This window comes from Melampsora larici-populina, assembly GCF_000204055.1.
Source record: "Melampsora larici-populina 98AG31 unplaced genomic scaffold MELLAscaffold_26, whole genome shotgun sequence".
NCBI classification, from domain to species: Eukaryota; Fungi; Basidiomycota; class Pucciniomycetes; order Pucciniales; family Melampsoraceae; genus Melampsora; species Melampsora laricis-populina.
Genome location: NW_006768790.1, coordinates 588925 through 610190, shown reverse-complemented (window position 1 = coordinate 610190; position 21266 = coordinate 588925). Strand labels below are relative to the sequence as shown.

Sequence of the window (21266 nt, the reverse complement as noted above, 5' to 3'; positions counted from 1 at the left end):
TTTGAGTGCATTAATGGTGCATTATTGGGTGTTTAAATTCATTGAATTTTGCATTAAAACCCAGCCAAAGAGCCTTTTTTTAACGTGCATTAAATCAGAAATTTGATATAATTTTTGGTATGAGGTGCGTTAAAATGCACCAGCCAAATGTAGCCTTATTATTATCAACATTACTTATTTAGTTATTTTTTGCTTCATTTTTTTTATATTCTATTTTATTTTATTTCAATTTTTATTTTTTATTTTGGGTCACTTAGGGGTGTATGGGGCAAGTGGAGTACATAGGTGTCAAGCTCATGTTTCCAAAAGCATGGGTTTTATGTGGTTTTATTGAGGTACACAGGATTTCATGGGTTTGAACAAGGCCAAATTTTGAAAATTGAGGACTTGGAAAAAAAGTAGGGTGGTGGTGAGCTGAGATAAGCTTTAGGGTTCAAAGTTAAAATACAAAACCATAGTAGATGATACAACAACATAGTTTGGCACTGCAACAATTAAAATTATTATTCCATTTGACACAGGAGAATTTTTGACATCACAAAACTTGGACTAGGAGCGCACTTCTAGAAAAGAGAATAGGTGACATGTGTTCTAATCTGTGAAAGAGCCACTGTGAAATCTTAGTGATCATTCTATGACAAATGATTGGCACACTGTGCTCTTTAACTTTTTTGAAAAATCATAGATTGATCTCTTTACCATGAACGACTTCTCATTCATGATGACCTGAGATATATTAAGTGGACAGTCAAGTCTTCTTCCTATTCCCACTTTATATTTCAAAGACATCTTTAGAATAAGTTCCTTAAAGTATTCTCTTGCTGAATTCTTCTGGATTCATTCTACTTTTATCTTATTATACATACATATTTTTTGAGAACTTATTTGGATACACCATGTCTCATAACATCCCACATCTTTTTTCACAAATCAATGCTATCCTTACCAATTACCAGGCTGCCAACGGCAGCAACAATCTCAGCAGGGAGGATCTCCGTGACCTCTTTGCTGAGATCATCTCCAGGGATGATCCTTTCTTTGTCTTCCATTTCTCAATGATGGCGCGCTTTGCCATTGGTTTGGACTTCTACGCCGGTTGCACCTTTCACGGCACCAGCAAAGGAGATATTAATGACACCAGGAGCTTGCCCGTTTTCTTCTTGCCTGCAAGCTCTGAATCCCCGCCTAAAATTCTCTGGCGCTACATCCCAAAAGACCGCCCTGCGCTTAGAAATGTATCTCCTTCTGCTCAATACCGGAAGGACTCCAAAGATAACCCTGCTGGTAACTTTCTCAAGCTACATTCTCCGTCTCCTACTAACGAGATTGCTGACTCTAAACCTGTGTCCACAGGTGTTTCTGGCCCTTTTCCCCCACCAATTTTTATTTTTATTTTATTTTTATTTTATTTTTATTTTTATTTTTATTTTTATTTTTATTTTTATTTTTATTTTTATTTTTATTTTTATTTTTATTTTTATTTTTATTTTTATTTTTATTTTTATTTTTTTTTTATTTTTATTTTTATTTTTATTTTTGTTTTTATTTTTTATTTTTATTTTTTTATTTATTTTTTATTTTTATTTTTTTTTTTATTTTATTTTTTTTTTATTTCTATTTATTTTTTTATTTATTATTTTATTTTATTTTTTTATGGGTTTAGGAGGTATGTGTTATGGGTTTTTTATGGTTTGATTAAGGCGTACAAGATAATATATGGGTTTTTTGTATGGGTTTAAATAAGGCCAAAATCAAAAATCCAACAACTCTACAATCGGAGATGGTGGTAAACTGGGGTGGTAAACTGAGGTAAGGAATAGCGTACAGAAATACAGTTTGGGATATTGATCAGTGGAAAATTATGATTATATTTGACACAGGAGAATTTTTGACATTACAAAACTCAAAAATGACTTTCAAAAACTGAGAAATGCATAGTCTTGGCAGGTAAATTTCAATTCAAGGGTACCACAGCACCATTGCCCGGTAGATATTGTTTGGGGTAGACTCTACTTTTGCATATTCCCTAATAAATTTAATTTTAATCATCATCTTTATCAACTTTAGTAGTAATATGGGATGGTAAACTGACCAAACCCCCATTTCAAAGTTTTCTTTCAATTTTCAATCACCATTTACACTATCAACCATCAGAGTTAGAGTTTAGCTTGGCAGACCAAAGGTGTAGAGCATCAAATTGTCTTTCTTTCTGTCTCTTCAGATTTTTCATATGGTTTCTGAATCTTATTTTTTTTCAGCTTGGAGGGTAAATTGGCAGAAAGTTGAGTTTTTGTGGTGAACAGCTAAATTTTAGTTCTGATTGTGAGCTTGACATTTTGATTATTGTCCATTTGTGTGCGCTGAATCTGTTTATCAATTTTTTTTGGGGGTTGATTGGGAGTTACTGTGTGAAAAAGTTGTTTGAAGGTGAATTTCAAGTTTGCAGAGTGTTTTTTGCGCCACTTTTCTTTTTTGGGTGCTTTCATGTTTCATATATACAAGTGTGTCTTTTCCTACCTTTGATAGCCTTTTATTTAGCGAAATTTATTTCCAGAAATCACAATATAGGCCATGTATCTTTATTATTATTTGGGTAACCACTAGTGAGAATTGAAATTTTAATATTAGACCCCTATAGTTCCTTTTCTGTTTAATTTATCTGAGTTTTGGTGGCTCAGTGCTCACTGGGTTCTTTGGTTTTGGTGCCTGAGTGCGCCTAGGGAGTTTTATTATTGATTTTATTCTCCTATTTTAGCCTGGTTTTCATTAATCCAAAGACCTATTCTTTATAGTCACCAGTCCCTTATTGAGAAGGGCATTTCTTTTTGTTTGAAGTCTTTCATTCACAACTCAAGACTTAGTCTTGTTTCTTTGTGGTCTTCATGCTTCCCCTTATCAGCTCCTCTTTCAGCCAGGTCTGAAAGAGTTCTAAAGTGTGATCGACAGTCAAAGAAGAAAAAATTCACTGCTGTTTTGATTCCACATATCAGATATTCCAATATGACGTCTGAAATTTGCCAGGCGTCCAACTCAAATAATTCCAACAGAGAATCTCTCAAGTCAGTTCAACTTTTCCAGGATCCGAGGAAATGGAGATGGAGCTTCACAAACTGTTATCACCTTACAGCAGTACACAAACAAGTCACATAGCCAAACTAGCTGATTGGAGTGCCTTAAGGTCTTTACTACAACATCAAAAGTTGGGAGAACCATTGGATCAAGTAGTCTTGGCTTCAGTTGAGCATGGACCAACTAGAGTGGTGATCAAGACTAAATACAACATATAACACTAAATTAACACTGTAGAGGCAATGAGTAGGTTTCTTTCTCTTTGTTTCTGGAGTGCACTTCATTCTCCACACTGATTTTGATTGATTTACTCCATGCCAAAGCTTTTCAACTCACACAAAGGGGAGCCATCTTATGCATCAGGATTTTTCAATACTGTCCATCTGAGCAACATAGAAATGGGAGACAAACCTCCAACATCCCTACCACCTCTTTGGCATCAAACTTGGCTTTCCATGTGTCTTTCTGTTTTGCCATCATCAACCGGGGTAACTTGTTTCCTCAAGGATACTTGACTCAGTTGTTCTCACTGGAAATAAATCCTCCAAAAAACTCCTCAATCCGCAGAAGAGAAGGCTCAAACTTGGGTAGTGGCAGTTTGTCAGGCACTTGAATGGTTAGATTCTCAGAAAGATACCAATAACTCTATGCATCTTCTCAATTCAAAAGAAGCTGCCTCCTCAATTGAATTTGGCTTAATCCAAGAATGGCCACATGTCTTTATCAAGCTTCTTGATTCATATGTAACTCAATATCTTGAGGCTAATTATATTCTGGACAAAAGCGCTACTGATGAGGAAAAAGCAGCCGTCATAAAGTTCAAGGAAAAATCAAAGAAAAAATGAAAGGGTGGCTCCGTCAGAGCTGCAACTCTTGGTTACCTAATAATGTTTGCGTGCTGTGGTATTCGGGGTCTTATCTGCTGCTCAGACACCGTCAACTTGACTCCAGCGGGGCAAATGCTCATTTTTATGGTACCATCAGAGTGGCTTAGTCAACAAAGGCCCAATTTTGAGGTCAAGGAACCAGTGTTCAAACATATTAATCAGATGCTTGTGAAACTCATTGACAGTCTTTTTGATGCGGAGGGGCATTTTATTAAACCCCAAATCATGTGGCATGATATTTCCCGAAACCTGTGTTATGATTATCTATTGTATTGTTTTGTGGAAGCTGAGGTGTTCCATGAAGGGGGCGCCTTAGTTTTCCCAGAGTCTAAAGTCTTTATAAAGAAGTCTCAGACTGTCACATTATCCAAAGATTATTGATAATTTCACCACCAACATTTTTACATCACACACATGTATGTCAGAACACGTAGCTTTGATATTGGCAATGACTTTTTGCATCGTTTCAAGGTGACAGAATAAAAATGCCATTTCATATTGCTTTTTGAGTAATCAATGCATTGGATTAAGCAATGTTATGTCACATGGCTCAGAGCAATGCAATTGCTCAGCGACTATGCATCACAGGACCAGGTGAGCAATTAAATCACTTGGCAACTTAACATCACTCAGGTGACTGTGCGATCCAAACCCTCAAGCAATGAAATCATCTAAATCACATCAAGATTGTGCAATGGAAAGTTTTCATCGCTTTGATCAGATGCAAGCAAATCCTTTCAATTGCTTGAAAGCTATGCAATCCAAATGTAGGATCACCTTGTTGGCAAGAGATGCAAATGTGGTGTTGTGAAAACTTATCTTGACTGTACAATCCAAGATTAAATGTAAGAAAGGAATTCACTGCCACACCCTTAAGAACTTCATCATGATTCACTCTGATGACCCATACTTTTTTTATATGATCTTCATATAGTGTGTTCAAAGACCGGCAATCTATTGATCTGAAATAAAATAATAATAGATCCCAAAAGAAATCAAAAGAAATATAAAAATGTACACTGATTTTGAAAAACTAAACCATAACTTATTTGATATATATATATTATCACAATTCTACTCCCCAAGTAAACCTATTAAATCATCATAAACTAATTTCCCATTAGAATTAGTACCTTTGACTTTAACCTTCAAAACTAAGTCTTCCAAAGCATATTGACTGATCTCATTTTGGCCCTTCATCAAATCCTCAAATTTCCCAGGTTTTAAACTTCCAACTTAAGTTTTGGAAAAACTTGAAAAAGATTGTAAATCCTTGGATGATTTCTTGGAGACTTGAAATCCATAGATTCAGAAACCAAGAAAACAATGATTCTTCAAAGGTGTCTTTTGACTTAAAGCAGCATGAATTCCTAAAAAGGGGAAACAGGTGAAACTGGAAAATTTGAACCTAAAACTAATGTGACATTTGCTCTATATGATTATCAAAGAAAAATCAAGAAATTAAATTAATTGAAGATCAAAAAGGAGTGTGTGGGTTAGAAGATGAGTGAAAAGAAATCTACCTTGTGTATCTTTGTTGGGTTGAATTTGGTTGTAATTGACAAGTCAGAATTTGAGTAGCCATTTGAGCACCAAATCTAAAATCAAATCAAAACACATTATAAGGAATCAATTTTGAAGGATACAAAATGATAGTGAGAATTGAGTTTGTTAGAAATTGAAAGGAGACTAACAAGAAATTTGTCCAACTCTGAAACTTCGATTTGGGCCTCTTCTGTTGCTTGGAAGTCAACCTGTTGCAGCCAAACTTGTAAGATTCAAAGCCACCACAATTGAGGAGATAACGCCTTTTCAAGAAGAACCAAGATCAGAAAGCAGGATTGGAGTAAAGGTAAGGATTAAAAGATTTAAGCTTACATATTTTGAGTTGCATCTACATAGATTGATTGATTTAGTGGGAAATTAATAGGGTCATTGAAGAGTGTGGCATTGATCAAGCTTGATGGATTAGGATAAATTTCACCTGTGAGTCGAGCATGCTCAACCAAGATAGATCAGTTCAAAGAATCACATGAAAGATTTACTCAAAACATAAACTCGCCAATTCTTGGGTGTAACCTAAACCCAAGAGTCTTGACTCCTGCTGCTCAAGTTTACAATCTTGCTCCTTTATCTTAATCTATCCAGTATATAGTCAATACACATTCTGAAAATTTCTGTATGGAAATTTCAAAAAACATACCAGCAGATTCATATCATCTTTTGAGGGTGGACCTTGCCATTGGCTATTGGAGGTCCATTGATTTCCAGGGATCTCAGGGTCCATGCTTGAGGCTGAGCGTTTTGGAGCTCCTGGAATAGATTCTTGGTCTGACTTTCTTGATTGTGTCACCATTGGAGTAATTTATTGTTGATACGGTAGTATAATGAATAGAGATCAAATGTGAAGACTGACTATTACTTCCTAAAAGTAGGTGAAAAAGCACACTCATTATATGCCAACACTTAGAACAAGGAACAAAACCAGCTACACCACTCCATTTGCTCAAATCCACATATGATAATCAGTATGTATGTATTTCTGAATTATTATCTCCCCCTATGGCTCAAGAAATTGTTCAACCGGTGGATGAACAAAGAGTACATGAAGTCACATTGTTCTGCAAGTCATTACTTAAGATCTTTGGATCATGTATGTCTGTGACCCACTGGTCATGTACTGGTTCCGGTTGATCAAGATATGTGGAGACCCTCTGTACGTGTGGGTAATGCACTCATAGGAAAGGATGGAAATGAAGAAATATGATGGCTTTCAATCTTCTCACAAGTCTTCTCAGATAAATTGTACCTTTCAAATACCTCATTCTCTTCTCTGCTACATACTTGTATAATAGGGGGTGTTTTTGTTACTGGAAGCTCAGAGGCATTTGTTACCTCATGTGGTCAGACTCATACAAATTGCTGAGGGTTTTCTATTTGTCCTTCTCTCCAAACAAACAAACAACACAATCACTTCTATCACGCAATACAGCTCAAAATCTGTGACTGCCCACCTGTCATCTATTTTTGATCAGCCTGGCAGATAAAAATACATCACATCCTCCATGACCACATGATTTCCAGTCAAACTGATGAGCTCATAGGGATAGAATAAAGTGGTGAAATATGACAACTTTCTATCTACTCAAGGTTCCTTCCAGATAGGTTGTACCTCTCAATTTTTTCCCTTTCCTTCAAATAATCAAAAAAACAGTCTCCAAGCCCTTCTATGACTTCTCTTGTTAGATCCTACCAAGGTTTTACTTCAAATGCTGTGTACAACTCATATGGTAGCTCATATGTGATTTTTTCCCATCAATCTCTTCATGTTTTTTTGAATCTGTGATGATGGTCTCAGTGGTACCAGACAGCCAGGTTATACAGTTTATGCCAATATCATGACATTTGTACAGCACTTTCAAAAACGCAAGGAAAATGAAGAATCAACTTTTTAAACCTGTGCTACATATAGAAAATTGTATAAGCATGCTCATGCTTATACAAATCACTGGGTCAGAAATCTAGGTTTAGGTGTTTTGGCATTACTCACCTATAAACCATCTTGCTTAACCAGTAATTCTATTTCATCGAGCCAAATCACATTACATTTACAACTATTCAGATGTTACAATGACTCTGAGCTTTGTCTCTATCATCAACAAATCTTTGAAATAGTCAATGTGTATGTTCAGACTCAGGAAACCTCAAAACTGAACCCCTTGACCACATTTCATTCTTTGATTCTCTTCAAATCAACATTATCATCAAAAAATCATTGGAAGAGTCATTTTGTACATTCTTATTCAGGATATCTTTAAATACGGATAAATCATACAAGTTAAGAGCAAAACTGGTTTGCCCAAAACGGGACTAAACTCACCACCTGACCTTAATCTATGCCTCGATTTTGATTATGTGTTACATATGTACATATCATTTTTCAAACCCTTCACATCTGCCCTTCATATCCTTCTTTCATCCAGTCTCCTTTCATTCCTCAAATTGATATTGCTGTCCTTATCTTGTAGAATTTAATCCAACCCAGGTCAAAAAGTTTCAACTTGAAGCCAAAAAAATTCATCCACATTGTCAACACAGCAACAGATACGGTACTGGTATCGTACCTGATAGGAGGGTACTCAAAAAAATGAGTACCCAGTACCATACCTGAAATCAGTTACAGTACTGAGTACCGTAGCTGTTGGCTGAGATCGCCTTATGCCTTGAAGGCGAGTACTGTACCTCTATTAAGTGGTCGGTACGGTACTGTACCAGTACCTGGATAACACGCTCCGGTACGGTACGGTGTCGTACCTAGGCAGGTACCACTAGGTATATATACCGCGGCTAGTACCTCTTTGGTACCTTGGCTAATATTACTATTAGAATAATTAGACAGGAAAGGATGAGACACGTACCATTTTGGCCAGATTGGTAGAAGTTGTTTGTGATAAAGTGGAGCCACTTGCCAAAAAGGACAAAGGGTTCGGTTGGAATACCACCCTGGCTGTTTCACTCAGTCAAAACCAGGTATGGTACGGGTACAGTACCCATTTTACCGGTACTGCTCCTAGAGAGTACCCAGTACCGTACCCGGCTTTCAGGTACTTAGTATTGTACCGTACCTGGTAAAAAAATTGGCTCTGGAGCCATTCCAGTATCGTACCCAGCGCCAAGGTATGGTACTCAGCAGAACAGATACGGTACGGTACAATACCAGTACCAGTATGGTATCTGTTGCTGCGTTGACATTGTGGAAGCTTTAAACCCTGTAAGACAATTAATCTGATTCTTCAGCGCCTGTGAAGCATCATGTATTAATTGACTTACCTACCCGTGAGAAATGATGTATTATGAAGGGCAGATGAGCTGATTCTTGGCAGCAGTGCACTTCAGGCAACCTGGTGCATCTTTTTCAACCCATAAATCCCAAGTTTGCCCAAAAGTTGGACACTGGACCAACAGAGGTAGCCAGGTCAATAAAAGTGCTCTGAGGCGCTGCCAGAGCACTCTGGGTGATATTCAGTGCGCTCTGAGTAGAGCCAAGAGCGCTCTGAGTAGCCTTAGAGCGCACTGGTAGTGCCTATCAAACTTACTGCAAGTTCCTTCGACTTACACTTACAATCCATCTGATCACTTACTTCAACGTTGGAGCTGGCATTGGAACTACAGAATCTTCAGCACAATCAACATCCATTGCTTGCACTGGACATTAGCTCAAGACCCATCACCTCCAGTGAAACCAGGTGAGTGAAACATGTAAGAAACCTTGACCTGATTTGAATTGGCTTTCAAAAACTTCAAACCCCAAAAGACCAACACTTGATCTTGCAGTATCACAACCCAACAACTTGCCTAACTTCAATTGCAGTATCTCAACCCAATGATGTAAATGACCAACACTTGAACTTGCAGTATCTCAACCCAATGATTTAACTGAACTACATAAGTCTCAATAGGTCTCAATTCTCAATGTTCTCCAAATCAAATGTTGAATTTTCAAAACGGTTCTTTGTTAAATTTGTTGTATTTTATTCTTCATTGGTGTCATAATCAGTTTTGACACTTCTCTCTCATTTAATTTTCATATTTTGCTAATTAATTGAGTCAAACAAACGCAACACATTCAATTACTTAAGCAATTTCGGGGAGGAGTCTTACAAATATCATTTTGTACTTATTGATTGAGTCAAACAAAAACTACACACTATCGTAGGTAATTAAACCAATCAAACAGGAAGAAATATATCATCTGTCACTCCGAACTTGAAATAGACAATGGTGCGCAATATAAGAAGCGAAATGATAGATAATCTCTAGGATAGAAAAGAGTAGAGCTAAATGAAAACAAAAGGATGAAGAGGCATCAAACAGTGATCCTCAGCTTTGAAAAGGTTAGGTAGTTGACAGAATCTGAAGATGACTGAAATTTAATCTAAATAAAGTGAGAAAGCCAGGAGCTGCAGTGAGCTTGAGCAAAATTAATCCCACGTCAGTTAGTGCCAGTAATATGACAAGTTGACTATTGCTTACAATCATGGCTCAGAAATCCTCTGTATCCAACCTATTGGTGCCTGACTTCTCTGTTTCTGACTCTTCCAACTCTTCTGTTTATGACTCCACTGTGTCTGAGTTGTCATCTTGCAATGAGGTACCGGCTCCAATGCCTCTCTTTTGATTCTTTGGTTTCTTGTTGGATTTCTTGTGGTGATTTGACTTCTTTTTGCCAGCTTTGGCCAAGGCAATCAGACGCAGACAAGACTCACTTGGTTGTGAGGAATGGCCCCAAGAAGAATTCTTTTCATGTATTGATGGCTTTTGAGTGATGTTGTCAGTCTTGTTCTTTTGTTTCTTTGAGCTTGTTTGTGGCTGATCAATGACTTTGTCATCCCTGAGTACATATACATGTACCCAAAACAAACTTGTAATATCAAAATATCATAAAAAAACCTAATTACATATACATACAGCCTATAGACAGTATGTAACATGTAGTAAAAGACATAAAAGTATTATGGCATATACATGTACTGTTGAAACAACATTTAACATGTAATAAACCAGAAACTACGCCTCACAACTCATTTTCAAAAGTTAAAATGCTTATATTACATATTATACATAACGCATGTATGTAATTAAATATCACTAGTGATGATCATAACATCTAGTAATGAACAACCCTGAACCAATGTAGTGATAAAGACAAAATATCACCCCAATTAGGTTTAGAAAGGGGAGTATATAAACCCCTCCTCTCTCAGCCTTCAAGAGGATCCCCCAAGCAATTATCACACCATACTTTTCAAGAACAACATTAAAGTTCTATTGAAGTAACATCAAGAGTCTTATAAATATAAGACTAGTGATAACTTCATAAATTTAATCAGTGTCCTGACTAAAAGTAAGTAGTAATCCCCTCACCCATTTCTGCGTCCTCTACTTCCCCTAATTTAAACAAACCAAGGCTAGTGACCTGCAGACAAGTACTTTCAGGTTGGTGACCTTGAGAACAACCCCAAGTTGGTGACTTTAAGAACAACCAGTCTAGTGATCTTTACCTCACTCTTCAATCTGTCACTTAGAAGATTAAAGGGAAGCCTTGGATCCAGCTTCCATTAAATTATTATAATACTTTGATTACAATTGAAATATCCTTTTAAGGATTTGACTAACTGCAGTCTGTCTGGATTTGTCCAAACAGACTGTTGGTTGATTTTTACTTTCATTCTTTTCTTTATTTCAGATTGTAAGTACTGCATATTTGAAATGAAGAATTGAATTACACTAATTCATTACCTATTTAGCAACTTTAATGAGCCTAGAGTACTCCCGAAGAGTACCCTCCCCTCACAGACTTTGGGTTCAAGCAAAAAAATTATGTTCTCAATATCCTTTGACCAGAGGCGCACAATTGCTTTGGTTATGTTGTGATGGCCCGGAAGAAGGTCATCAGCCTTAACCAAACTACCTGGCTTTTGAACGAACTGAATTGGCCATTGTTTTGACTCAATGTAGCCAATGGGATCCTTGCATTTTGGAAACGGTTTTCCAGGCATGTACACATCTAAACAATCCATCATGAGATTCCTAACAAGTTTGTATAACAGGACGAGGTACTGGGTGGCCAGCCACCCCCTGGTATTGGGTGGCCTGCCACCCTCTGGCTACTAGTAGCAGACACCACTCAGACTCAGGCCAGTAAATTCTGTGCAGAGTCCCGGTACACGCCCGTACCATTATGAAGACAAAGTCAGAACAGTACCGGCCTGGTTAACACTCTTCGATTGCCGTCGGACATAACACTATTTACATTGCAACGACATGGACCGCATGGCTGAGAACTTTCAGGCTGCTACTACACTACGCTACTAAACCGACCACGTCGTGATTTTAACAATCCACCTGCCTCCCCGCCCCGCCATATTCACAACCTCGCCAACGAATGTGATAACTGCCCCCACCTCCATGTTGGATGACCCTTCATGAGTCAACGTTTGCACGTCATATATATGATCTACCTCGAATTCTCTAAACATCAAACTCTACAACCCCAAATTAGCTAAGGCCCCAGGTAAGATCAAATCGACTCAGTGCGTACCGATGTATCCCACTCCTTATGCATTAAACTGGCGACCCTCCACACATTGCCAAAACTGTCTTTACAGACTGCGGTGTCCCGTAGCACTAGGCCGCGACCTGACACCGCCAAACCGTTCAGCCCCGTAGACGGCTTCCAACCTTCAGACGGCGTACCATCCACAACCAAGGTTGTACCATGCCGCTGACTGCCCTGGACAACAACTCCACTCAAGCTACAGCGCCCCGCTAGATTTGCTGAGTCTCCGTGCTCCTCCTCTACCAACAGGACTGGCACCACAGTTCCCGGTGTCCGGCCCAAATCAATCAGCGCGTCGTATTCCCTTTGCCGACGACTACGACAATCCCGCTGCAGACATACGACTGGTCAGTAGCAACTATTGACGGAAGCAGATCAAACTTACCACAGTCACCACATCAAATTCACCGCACCATCTCAATGGTAGCCTCTCGCAAGCGCCTAAAGCGATTGACTCATTCGCAATCTGCATGCCAAGACACCGTTACCGTACCTTCAGAGTGAAGCTTAATTGGACTTTTCGTGGCGGTGGGCAGTAAACGCGACAAATTCAAGATTGGTTCAGGTAGCGAAGCGAGGATAATTCAAGCAATGTCAGGTTATCCCCCACCAGCTTGAATAGCTCCCTCTTAAGTCGCATTACACTCAACTTCCAGAATTGAAAGAAAGAGATTTACCCCCTATTCCAGCCTTGATGTCTATCTAACCTTTTTGCTGCGTTGACCAGAACAGGCAAGACCATACCCACCCTCCAGTCGTCTTTGTAGGCCACTCACTACCCGGCACGGCTTCCCACGGCGCAGACCACCTAATGGTGAGCCCCCAGCACAGTACACCCTCTCTTCCGCTCCTATCCAAAGTGTTAAAGCCCAGCTGACTGCAATGAACCATTACTACTATGCGTCCCTTTTCGATCCGTACTGTCGATGAGCAACCAGGTCAGACTTACCCAGTGATCGTGGCGCCCAATACGCCTTCAAAAACTGGTAACGTTATCGCTAACCAACACGGATAACCCCTCCTTGAGTGTTAACACATTCGATGCCAACCACTCATAGCCGGAGGTTTACCGCCATCTGTGAGCCTTCATACTGCTCTACCTTCTACGCCACGCTGACCAGAGCTGGCCGGACCAGACATCCCGGTGTCTTCTGTCAGCCATTTGCTACACAGCACGGTTCCTCATGGCCCAGACTACTTAATGGTGAGATTCCCAGCACATTAATAATTCATCATCCTGTTCTATCTGCGAAGCGTTAACGACCAGCTAGCTTCATGGAACCCCTACCACTATCCGTTCATTTTCGGTCCGTCTTGTCGTTAAGCGACCACGTGAGATTTGTCTATTCTTTGTCCTACACATTACGCTATACCTGACACCTTTCTGCAGCTTCCCCGCCGTTCTGAGCCCCGATCAGGTGCCGCAATGTATGACAGCGAGATATTCGTTTGTTTCAATCGGGCCGAACATATTCCCGTCACTGTCATGGCATCCGGACGGGAAACGCCATTGCAACAAAACACGACACATCTGCTACGTGGTAATCTAATTCCCCACCGCTACTCCAGATCCACCTTACTTGTGGTGACATCAAGCCAGCCGGCTGATCCGGCTCCCCTAACGGACCGTCACTTGCTGCCCCGCACTTATATCTCCAGCAATGGCACTGTCACGGAGCGTTACTTTCTGCATGGAGATCAACGTTGGATAGTCATAGCTTTGCATCGTGACTACGATCCCACTGTACGTTTACTCTCCAGTTACTGTTACTCGAGCTGACACCCGCTTGGCAGTCGCACAGCATAGTTAGTTTTGATGTTGAGTATACTCTTCAACGCGGCACCATGCAAGAAATTGGACGTGAACTGTTCCGAATTGGCGACACGTTGGGTCTTCACGGTACTCTCTTTGGGTACGACTGAGTTCAGGCGCGATGGATAGTTCACGTGAGCTCAAGTTCCTGCTTTGCTTAGCTCTCTTACTGATTTTCTTCTTCGTAGTTGAACGAAGCAGAACCAACGCAACAGTGGGCATTGGGGCCACACGTCTGAATGGTCCTGAATACTTGTTTGGACGTTATGTAGATCATGCCAATGCGGTGTCACAGACAGCCCAGTTCACGGAATCTTTTGAGAGTTGCATGGCCCCGGATCAGCAACTCCACTTAGTATACGTCCCGTCACGTTTCTTGTATAACGCTACCGTTGTACTTTTGACTCCATTTCTTTTCTCCAGCTTCTTCTGCATTATAATATCCATCTCATTTGTTTGCCTTACAACACTATTTAATACACCTCAAACCGTAACTGCATGTATCACCCTGGGAAAGGCTGCGGCCAAAGCCAGGCACAGGCGGGCTCATAAACGAATGGGAAGCGTTTTCCGTTGAACATTACTACCCAGACGTGGGCAATCTGGGCGTAAGTCATAACAACCGCCTGGGTAAAGTAGCACCGCTATGCGCCGGCGCTTCTGGTATTGGTGAGATGTGAGGACGCCCACTTCATCCCTAGTACGATGATTCACTGGTTGCGGACGGTACACGATACTATTGAAGCCGAGTGCCAGAAACATGTCAGCCCTCTCGTGAGCTTCGACGGCTTTGTCTCGGAGACGTTAAGTGCGCATTGCAATAGCATCGTAGTGTGCAGGAATGTCTGTCTGGACTGGCAGCACAACCCAGCTCGCGGACAGAGTGCGTCATTTTGCCAGCCAGGTCTTCACTCTCAGTGCATTGACGCGTCCTGACGATTATGTCCTGGCATGGTGAAGCAGCACAGTTTCGCACTTGATTGGGACTTGACCCTCACCCAGTAGCAGTATCAACCAATCGTTCACCAGAGCTCAGTTGAAACCCTCCTCCATACCTGTCTGTTACAATTCTTGAGAGTCCGCGATCCTCGCATGGCCGTCAATTTCAGTGGAGTCTTTCGACTCAAAGAAGAAGTCAGTGTGAGGAGACCGGCTTACTCTGCGGTCTGTCTGTTAATAACACCTGATGCATTCCAGGACCCGGGACTGCTACAAACCACTTTCCCGCCGTGCTGGTTCCGATGCTCTATCTATCTTCCTCTCATTGGACGCTGGAACCGTGAAGTTTTTGTACATGTTGGACAGGCCGCAAACTCATCTGCCGCCACGCACTCCGTTTGGCTAACTGGCGAGGTTCTTGCCCGAACTCAATTGCGTGATACGATGATTAGGGTGAGTCCCGGCTTTGCCTTCGAGCAGGGTGCCTACGCATCACAATTGCCGGCACCTGCCCCCATCATCACGGTTCATAGCCGTGGCCACGTGATTAGTTTCAGCCAGCGTAATTTCGATTGCTGGATCATAGTAGCACTGCATAACGTTACGGAAGAGAGTGTGAGTCATACTGCTTTGGCCACCAACTTGTCTTGCTCCAGCTGACTCGCCTAAAGTTAGCTCAGGTCACGCACTTCAATATGGTTTATGAGGCTTCGAACGCGCTCGTAGCGCAGATCGGCCCGAGTGTCTTCAGGCCAGGCAATGTGGTGAACTTCCACGGCGTGGTTATGCACTACGTTTGCCAGAGTGGCAAATGGATCATTAAGGTACGTTGACATCGCAATTCGTTGAACAGCCAACTGACGCTGAGTAGCTCCGGTCAGCGCATTCGGAAGCAACGATTAGGTCAACTCAAATTGCTCATCGAAGCGGAGCTTCAGCACCACCTTAATATACTGGCGGCGCGATAGACCGATATTGGCTGGGTTGGCCTAGACTTGTCGGTACACACGAAAGAAACACGCTGGTATTTTATCTAGACCGGGTATATGCTAAGCAGTGTCGAGTGATCTGGCATTCATTTCGCTCTGTCCTCGTTAACGGACAAAGGGATTTTGAGAACGGAATGAGCCGTTCCGCCGTTGAGGAGCAATAGTGAAGCTATGCCAGAGGAGGCTACTGCTACGAATGGAAAGCCATAAGTGTTGCAGTAGTTCAAACATGTATTCAATAGATAAGTTTTTCCTGAGCCGCCGGGCCCGTCAACAAACAACATGGTACCGTCCTGAGCGACGAACGATCTCTGCAGCGTCGTCAAAATGGTACGCTGTTCCGGCGTCAGCGTTGAGATTGAACTTGTCAATTCTTCCACAGTAAGCGGCGCTGCTATAGCGTCTTCCTCATCTAATGTACCACCCCCAATTTCAAAAAGAAGCTGGATATCCACGTCTGGTAGTCCCACATCTCCTAAGCTTTTACCCATGCCCAGGACACAGCTTTCAATCAGAGAAAGGCCATAGTTGTGGATTTGCGCTGTAGTCGGCTTGAGAGTTGGGGTGATTAGTGCTAGTTGAAAGTCGCAGTCGTCGCATAGGTCTTCAATGTGATCTTCCCAGAGACGCGTCGGATTCGCTGGGGGGCTGTGCACTAGTATTAGCGCAAACATATCGCGCAGTTGGCGACCCGTCTTCCAGGCAGCAGCCTCAGTCAGGCAAGCATCGAAATGAGTATCAGACACTAAAAGCCCTAACGCATCGGCGGCACTTCGATAGGTCGGATGGATTCTTCCGTCGACAGTTCGCAAGTCTTGAAAGGAAGTCGGTCCACGGGTATTGGTGAGGAGAAGGCGCAGATAGTAGCGTTCGCCATGGCTAGGCGCGGCGAAGTGTAAACGGCTGACAGCAATGGTCTTGTTGATTCGACGAAGCCAAGTCTTGTCGGTTTTAGACCACCAGTAATAGGTAGGTATGTCGCTGTACAGCAGCGAACGGACGGCGATGTTCGTCCTTGGGATTGTTCCACCAACGCGGCACAGCGCGAAGAATTCCGATAGGGTAGTCTTGTGAGCCTGGCCGGAGTCCATTTGATTGCGCAAGCCGTGAACATCTTGGAAGTACACCGTGTGATGGTTTTCCAAATGGAGCATCAGTCGGGTAATAGACGGATACCGCCCCGACAAAGAGTATTTGTAGAGTCTCCAAATAGCTAGATGGAGCGAATTAGTGTCGAACAAAGCTGGTTATAAAGTTATGGCTTACCTTTGGGAGAAGCCAGTGTACGACCGTCTACGAAATCATTTGGTTCGTTTTCGACTTCCAAACTTACAACGGCACGGTCATGGCCTTTAGAAATGTATTTGTAAAGGTATTTGATGGACTTCATGCCCAGTGTCACTTCGACGTTGATGTGACATTGGAACTTCAAGAGTAAAAACGGACTGTAAGGCACAACATCACGGTTGGTGTAGAGGTAACCGTTCTTCACAAAGAAGCGTCCATCATCGGGCCTCCTGTAGCTGGGGTAGGCCTCTTCGGTAATGACAGTTTCGGAGGTAAACTCCTTTGGGTAACCGTACTTACATTTGAGTCCGTTCCAGCAAGCTTTGCCTTCAAAACAGGGACCATGAAGCATGTACTGAGTTACATGCTGGAATAGATCCGGTGATTCATTGGGGTCAGGCAGTATCGCGGCGACGGCCAGGTCGATTACAGCTGGCGTACGGGATTCAGGGGAAGATTTGTTGATAAGGACGGCGTGATCATGTGGGTTGCCTCGCTTTTGAAATTCGACAGTATGTACGTAAGAGATATTATTACCAAGTCGACCCCGTTCGAAGATATCCTCGTGAAGTTCCTTGAGTTTCAATTGAAATACACGTGCAACCAAATCGGGGCAATCATCTGAGGTCTGACCCGGCAAAAGAGCTTCAGTGATTTCCGGCCATTTGGGGTTGGCGGTCATGGTCACAAAGAAGCTCGGTGGACCGTAGAATTTGACCAGTGCCATTGCATTGTGGTACAGCTCGTGCATAGCGCGTGGGCCACCGATAAACGTTGACGGGAGAATAATCCTCTTGCCGACGGCCATGTCGTTGTTGTTCAACGCCTCTGTGGCGCCGGTATAGAGTGCAGCCCGAATCTTTTTCTGGTTCATTTTAAAAAACTTCATCCTGGCATTCTCAACGCAAACATACATATCCACTATGTATTCTTGCAGCAGTCGGCCTCCACGTAGTATTGGGGAGAATACACCTGAGCGAGTGAAAAGAGTATAAGCAGCCCATTCGAGATTGGAGACTTTGCCATCGAGACCTGTCCGGTACACTGTCAGTCCATAATGTCTCATACAGGAGCACGATGGGAAGGAAAATAATTACGTTTTTGCGTAAAATGCCGGTAATGCTCGTCCCAACCATGGGATCCATACATGAAGAACACCGGGTAGCGCAGCGAAAAGTAATTGGTGTTGAGCTCAGAAATTCGTTGGAGAGGCCCGTCGTGACGCCTTAGTATAATATCTCGGTCTTCTGACCCTATTTTGCCATCCCCAGCGATAACAGCAGCGACTTCGTTGCAAGACGGGAAGTTGTATCGATTAGGATTGCGACCACCAATCGGCATGGACTTGATTTTGATAGTCCTGACCGGACCCGAGGCTAGCACTTCCTCAGCGGACTTGTATAGCTTGGCAAAGGGATTGTGTCGGTAGAGAAAATCTTGAAAGAGTCGAATGATGTTTGGGTCGAGTCCTCCTCCGGCACGTAAGTTGCGATTCATTGCTTTGTCCTCACCTTGGTCACCGTACATAAAAATTTGAGCAAACTTTCTGGGTATACCTGGCGTAGTCAACAGGGATCCGATTTTGTGCGTAAGACGGCCCACTATCTTGTAAGTCCAAGCGCCCCCTTTTCCAGCCACACTGACATCTTGCTTAGTTCCCGTTGACGCGAAAGACGAAGAGTGGTTATAACAACGGATGTCCTGTCTAAACTCTTTGGATGCTGTAAAGGTCGGTGTTAGAACAGTACGCAGTGTTAGGCAGTGGCGGGCTTACTCCTGTCCTGGTCCGAGAGCAGACACTTGACAAAGTCTGGGGTGAGTGTGTTTTCGTTGCCTGTGCTGGGTAACTTAACGGCACCTTGCTGACAACACGCGGCATAAATAGCGGTCGCTGCTGTTTTCGTGCCTGGCTGACGTTATAGTTTCCAATGGAGTGCTCCACAATATTCACAGGGGTCATCGCAGGCTCCAATATTGAACGGTATTTCAGCGGCGAATCGACGTTTGATAGCCTCTTCGGTATTCTCCACGGCAGTTCTGACAGCAAGACCATGGTTAACCATAAGGGCTCCGGCAGGTGGCGGCTAGGCGAGATATGCTGTAATTGATACGGAAAGAATTAGCTGCGCATGACCAAAGGTTAATTGTGAAGAAAACGATGTGAAGTTCATTCGTACGCTTGATTTCGGACCTTCTGAAGTATGCAAGCTGCAACAACAGCGGAATGAAATTGATGTAGTCCTGGATGGCGAGAGTGGACAGCAAAGAGTGCTATGCTGCAGTAATATAGGTGGATTCAGGATTAAATACGCCGCAGCTTTACCAAGAAATCTTTGAAGAGCCATTGATATTAGAGAAAATGGTTCGCCGGGACAGGTGAAGGACGGGTTTTGAAGAAAGAAAAGTATGAGCTGAAAACAGTAAGCAGTGCGGATGGGGGAGAGGATTGCAGGCGAGTGGACAGAATGACTAAGCTAAGTGTGATGTGAAGCGGAGTATAGGTGAGGGAGGCCGCCATTATATGAGGCTGGTGGTCATGGGCCAGCTGCAAATCTAGCACTGCGAACTGATCTGGACGGCGGGGTGGGCTGAACGAAGTTAGCCAACCGTAGAGCAGAATGGCGCAGCTGGTTATTGGATTGACCGCGGTTTTAGTGGACGACAGGCCGGTCGATTGCAAATCACCTCGTGAACTGGCGGTTCTGCCTAGGCGTAGCGAGGTGAGGGAAAGTCGTTAAACTTAGAAAACTAAGGTGGGCTGAAAATGGGACTGCGTTTGTAAAATGCGCCGGGCAGGACTCCTTGTTGCGTCCCGTGCCGAGAATGGAGAGAAAGGGATAGATCTGCGCTAGTCTGGATCGTAATATCGTTCGCGGGGGTTCTTTTTTGGGCCATTGACTTCGTTGTGATAACATTTCCAGTGTAACAATGAAGTACATTTTATTAACACTATTGACAAAGGGAGACACGTTTTATTCACTATGCACAGTAACAGTATGGACACACGGGAGAAAGGTATATTACAGGTTGGGATTTGTAAACAAATGGACCAAGTTGGTCGAGGTACAGATCACACCACCCTATTCCTCCAAATCCTCCTCGCTGTCCTCTTCGGCTTCAACCTCGTCGTCGTCATGGGTTTCTTCTGCAATTGGGGCCTCTTTGGAGACAGCCTTCGCCTTCTTGGCTTTGCTGACCACCGCTTTCTTTGCTGGGGCCTTCTTGACTACTTTAGTCACTGGCGTAGTAGGCCATTCCGTTTCGGAAAGCAATTCTTCGTCAGGCTCAGCGTCTTGAGGTAGCTCGGCTGGTGCGACGGCCTTGCCTTTCCCTTTGGTCTTGGGAAGGTTGGGTTTGGTGGGCGCGGGCGTAGTAGGTTTTGCTACGTGTCTGAACAACGAAATCAGAACAATCGAGGAGAAATGTAAGAGGAGAAGAACCTACTTGGCTGGCCGAGTCCGTCGTCCAGTGACTGGCGGTGAATGTAACGGTTCTTCTAAGGCAGATGCCTTACGCTTGCTACCGTTGGTTGTGACTGAGGCTGGTGTCGACGAAGGTCCAGCAGCCGCATTGACCGGAGTAGCAGGGCCAGGAACATGTCTAAGTACAGAAAAAATGTCATTATTGCAATGTAAATAGGTGGATGGTAAGGAACGTACTTTGCTGGTCGAACTCTGCCAGCTGGAGTGACGTGTCCAGCTGGATTGGTGGTTTTGCCAGTGCTACCTTCATTACCGGTACACGGGCTAACTGCTGTAACCTGCGAGCGTAGATGATGTGAGCTGAGAAGTGTTCAAACAAAATTGGAAAGGGCAAGGCTAACCTCAACGATCCAGCGATTGTTTTCGCTGTCCCAATCGACGATGTAGCCGGAAATGAGAGTCTCTCGACCAACGTGTACTAAGTTCTGACTTTTTTCCATGTTTCGTGTTGGTCGAATGCGGTACTCAATTTCAAAGTACTGGTTCTTACGGGACTGATTGCATAGTCAGACTCAACAGGGGATCTTGGGAATGAATTGAAGACTTACTTGTGGCTGATAGTCGATATGCTTCATGACAAAGCACAGGGTCGATTTAGTATCGTCTTCGTCTGGCATGGTTCGACGGCTAGAAACAATCCCAAGACCAGAAAGGGTGGTATTGTTGTGAAGAACACCCGTG

The 21266-nt window shown here is 42.8% G+C and overlaps 4 protein-coding genes across 4 annotated transcripts in view; 1 reads left to right on the top strand and 3 right to left on the bottom strand.

The window, feature by feature from the left end:
* Nucleotides 1-5030: 5030 nt before the first annotated feature.
* On the bottom strand, nucleotides 5031-6243 carry MELLADRAFT_107970 (uncharacterized protein; the record flags this gene model as incomplete). Its single annotated transcript, XM_007411634.1, has 6 exons — nucleotides 5031-5191; nucleotides 5365-5387; nucleotides 5480-5554; nucleotides 5711-5764; nucleotides 5835-5956; nucleotides 6160-6243. The coding sequence occupies 6 exons, from the start codon at nucleotides 6241-6243 to the stop codon at nucleotides 5031-5033; spliced, it is 519 nt and encodes a 172-aa protein (XP_007411696.1).
* Nucleotides 6244-11994: 5751 nt separating this feature from the next.
* Nucleotides 11995-12547, bottom strand: MELLADRAFT_107969 (uncharacterized protein; the record flags this gene model as incomplete). Its single annotated transcript, XM_007411633.1, has 3 exons — nucleotides 11995-12018; nucleotides 12058-12405; nucleotides 12461-12547. 3 exons carry the CDS (start codon nucleotides 12545-12547, stop codon nucleotides 11995-11997), a joined length of 459 nt encoding a protein of 152 aa, XP_007411695.1.
* A 426-nt stretch (nucleotides 12548-12973) lies between these two features.
* On the top strand, nucleotides 12974-15880 carry MELLADRAFT_107968 (uncharacterized protein; the record flags this gene model as incomplete). The annotated part of the gene is made up of 10 exons (XM_007411706.1): nucleotides 12974-13061; nucleotides 13197-13279; nucleotides 13466-13819; nucleotides 13870-13975; nucleotides 14077-14191; nucleotides 14406-14496; nucleotides 14528-14662; nucleotides 14894-15442; nucleotides 15484-15651; nucleotides 15821-15880. The coding sequence occupies 10 exons, from the start codon at nucleotides 12974-12976 to the stop codon at nucleotides 15878-15880; spliced, it is 1749 nt and encodes a 582-aa protein (XP_007411768.1).
* A 4303-nt stretch (nucleotides 15881-20183) lies between these two features.
* The window catches only part of MELLADRAFT_107967 (uncharacterized protein), a gene marked incomplete at both ends in the record, with an annotated part of 1338 nt that continues 255 nt past the window's right edge, over nucleotides 20184-21266 (bottom strand). The window contains 5 exons of the mRNA XM_007411632.1: nucleotides 20184-20493; nucleotides 20548-20703; nucleotides 20763-20863; nucleotides 20927-21079; nucleotides 21134-21212. Coding sequence (XP_007411694.1) covers nucleotides 20184-20493; nucleotides 20548-20703; nucleotides 20763-20863; nucleotides 20927-21079; nucleotides 21134-21212 — 799 coding nt within the window. The remainder of the gene's footprint in view (nucleotides 20494-20547; nucleotides 20704-20762; nucleotides 20864-20926; nucleotides 21080-21133; nucleotides 21213-21266) is intronic.